The sequence below is a fragment of the Lipotes vexillifer genome, unplaced genomic scaffold, assembly GCF_000442215.2.
Source record: "Lipotes vexillifer unplaced genomic scaffold, Lipotes_vexillifer_v1.1 scaffold802, whole genome shotgun sequence".
Lineage (NCBI taxonomy): Eukaryota > Metazoa > Chordata > Mammalia > Artiodactyla > Lipotidae > Lipotes > Lipotes vexillifer.
This window is the reverse complement of record NW_006790237.1, coordinates 1,704,836-1,707,275: the sequence shown is the minus strand read 5'-3', so window position 1 is coordinate 1,707,275 and position 2,440 is coordinate 1,704,836. Positions and strand designations below refer to the sequence as shown.

The following is a 2,440-nucleotide window of genomic DNA, read 5'->3' as shown; positions in this document are numbered from 1 at the left end:
CTCTTTCCACAGCTCCGCCACCGACAAAGGGCTGGGCCTGACACCTGTGTCCCCAAGGGAGGAGGGGCTGGGGGGCTGGGCTCCTGGGCCTGAGGGAAGAGATGCCGGGCTCCAGGTCCGGGTGCGGGTTCCACACACCGGTCGATGAGCAGGCGGCGCAGAGAGGCGGTGACGAGGTTGGCCACTAGGGGGCAGTTGTCCCTGCGCACGGCCTCCAGGCCCTTGCAGTCCATGCGGTCATGGGTGTCGCACCGGGAGGAGAAGAGCAGGCCCGCGTACCGCTTCTTGCTGATGAGCAGGTACGGGAAATAGACCTGGGGGGGACCCGCGGCTGAGAGCCCCTGAGGCCGAGGGGCCAGTGCCCCATCCTGAGGCTCCCCAGAAACAGACAGGGCCAGACAGGGAGGGTCCCTGGGACACAGGAAGATGGACCCTAAGACCCCAGCACCTCAGCTCAGGGGCACACCCTCAGCACTCCGGGGACCCCAAGTCGGAAATGGGCTGGGATAAAGCTAGACCCTAAAACCCGAGATCCAGACACTGGGGTGAAGTCTGGAGAGCCCCAAATGGGGGCCTGAAACAGACCAGAGGCAGACGGGGGAGACCAGGCAGCACTCCCTCAAAGACAGGAGACTAAGGGCAGGGAGTGAGCCCTGGGGCAGGGACCTCCCTAAACTGACAGGCTCCAAATCTGAGAGGTGTACCCCAAGGCCTGACCCCAGCTTTGAACGCGGGGGATGAATCCGGCGTGAGGGCTCCCAGACCCAAGCCTGTCGCACGCTGGGAGGCAGGGAGCATTGGACAGCGGTGCCCCGATCCAGGAGTTGCCCCGTCAGGGCCCCTGCTGCACAGGACAGCCCCTGAAAACACCTGAAAACCAGAGACGCTCCGAGACCAACGGGGTCTTTAGGAAACAGACACCGTTCTGCGTAGCAAAGCCCAAGGCTTTTGGGGGTTTCCAAAACCAAGGTCCCCAAACTCAGGAGAATCCAGGCAACACAATACCTCAAAACTGGGGCTTACAAAAAAGAACTTTTAAATAAATAAATTTTTAAAAAATAAGGGACTTCGCTGGCAGTCCTATGGTTAAGACCACGCTTCCACAGCAGGGGGTGCGGGTTCGATCCCTGGTTGGGGAACTAAGATCCTGCATGCCGCACAGCATGGCCAAAAAAAATTTTTTAATAAATAAATAAAACTGGGGCTGATGAACTCAAAGAATAGGATACCCAGGGCACCCAGATCAGCATCCCTACCCAAACGCACTCAAACTTTGCAGGCACCCTGAGAATCAGAGACCCCCCCAAAACTGGCAAGACCCACGTCTGCCCACTCCAAGCGCTGGGGGGCCCCCACTTACTTTCTCAAACTCTAGCCGGATGGGTGAGGGGAAGTGGCCAGACACCCAGTCCGCAGCCTCCCGTCCCAGGGCCATGGCCTCAGCCACAGAGGAGACGCCAAATCGGCACATGACAGAGTCAGTGTCACCATACACCACCTGGGGAGGGGCATGTGTGACCCAGAGGGTTGGGGAGATGCTGGCGGCTCGTGTGCTTCCCACACCAGCCCCAGGCCTGTCTCAGGCCAGCAGCGGGCAGGCAGGAGGCCCCTGACCTTGGCATTGGCACTGTAGCTGTTCTCCACCGTGTACTTGGACTCCACGAGCTGCTTCGTTCTCTCAATCATCTGGCGCCCGAACCCAGTGACGCTCTGTCAGAGAGAGAATCAGGCAGAGTGAGGGCCCAGGGGCTGTCCCCAGGGAACACGGGCTTAGGGTCCCACCTCTGCTGCTTTCTGCAGGTGTGAGTATGGATGAGCCACTGCCCTTCTGGGCCCGTTTCCAAATCTGCAAAATACGGCTACTGAGCTGCTCCTTAATGGTCTGTTGGAAGTAGGTCCCTGGCCCAGAGCCCTGGGCACAGAGGAGGAACTGACTGCAGCAAATAGTGGTGGAAAGGCTGGAGCCAAAAGAGGCCATCAGCTCAGTGTTGCTCTCCACGGAGGTGCTGAGAATCTGCGGACACTGCAGGCAGCTCTCCGTGGTGCAGGACTACTGACATTCCTGGCCCCATCCCCCTATCCTTGGGCAATCAGAAATGTCCCCCCAAAGGTAGGGTGCTGTACCAGGGCCATGGAAAGACCATTCCTTTCCAAATAAGGAAACTGAAGCTGGGGGAGGAGAAGGGACACACTAAGGAGAAACAGGCATGACTCTTCTGTTTTTGTTTGGATCCGCCCAGAAAACCTTTGTCTTTAACTAGAGCATTGAGGCCACTTATGTTTAGTGTAACTATTGATTATATCTGAGCTTAAATCTACCATCCAACTAACTGTCTTCTATTTGTCCCACCTGTTCTATGTTCCTTTTTCTTTCTAACTTTCTGGAATGATGACTCAGTATTTTTTTTTTTTTTTTTTTTTTTCCACCCTCTCGCCCCCC

General features: G+C 56.9%; 1 protein-coding gene across 1 annotated transcript in view; it reads right to left on the bottom strand.

Moving 5' to 3' along the window:
• Positions 1 to 2,440, bottom strand: part of POLD1 (DNA polymerase delta 1, catalytic subunit) — a 25,219-nt gene that overhangs the window by 3,311 nt on the left and 19,468 nt on the right. The window contains exons 18-20 of the mRNA XM_007463427.1: positions 1,615 to 1,710; positions 1,361 to 1,498; positions 139 to 314 (exon numbers count right to left, since the gene is read on the bottom strand). Coding sequence (XP_007463489.1) covers positions 139 to 314; positions 1,361 to 1,498; positions 1,615 to 1,710 — 410 coding nt within the window. The remainder of the gene's footprint in view (positions 1 to 138; positions 315 to 1,360; positions 1,499 to 1,614; positions 1,711 to 2,440) is intronic.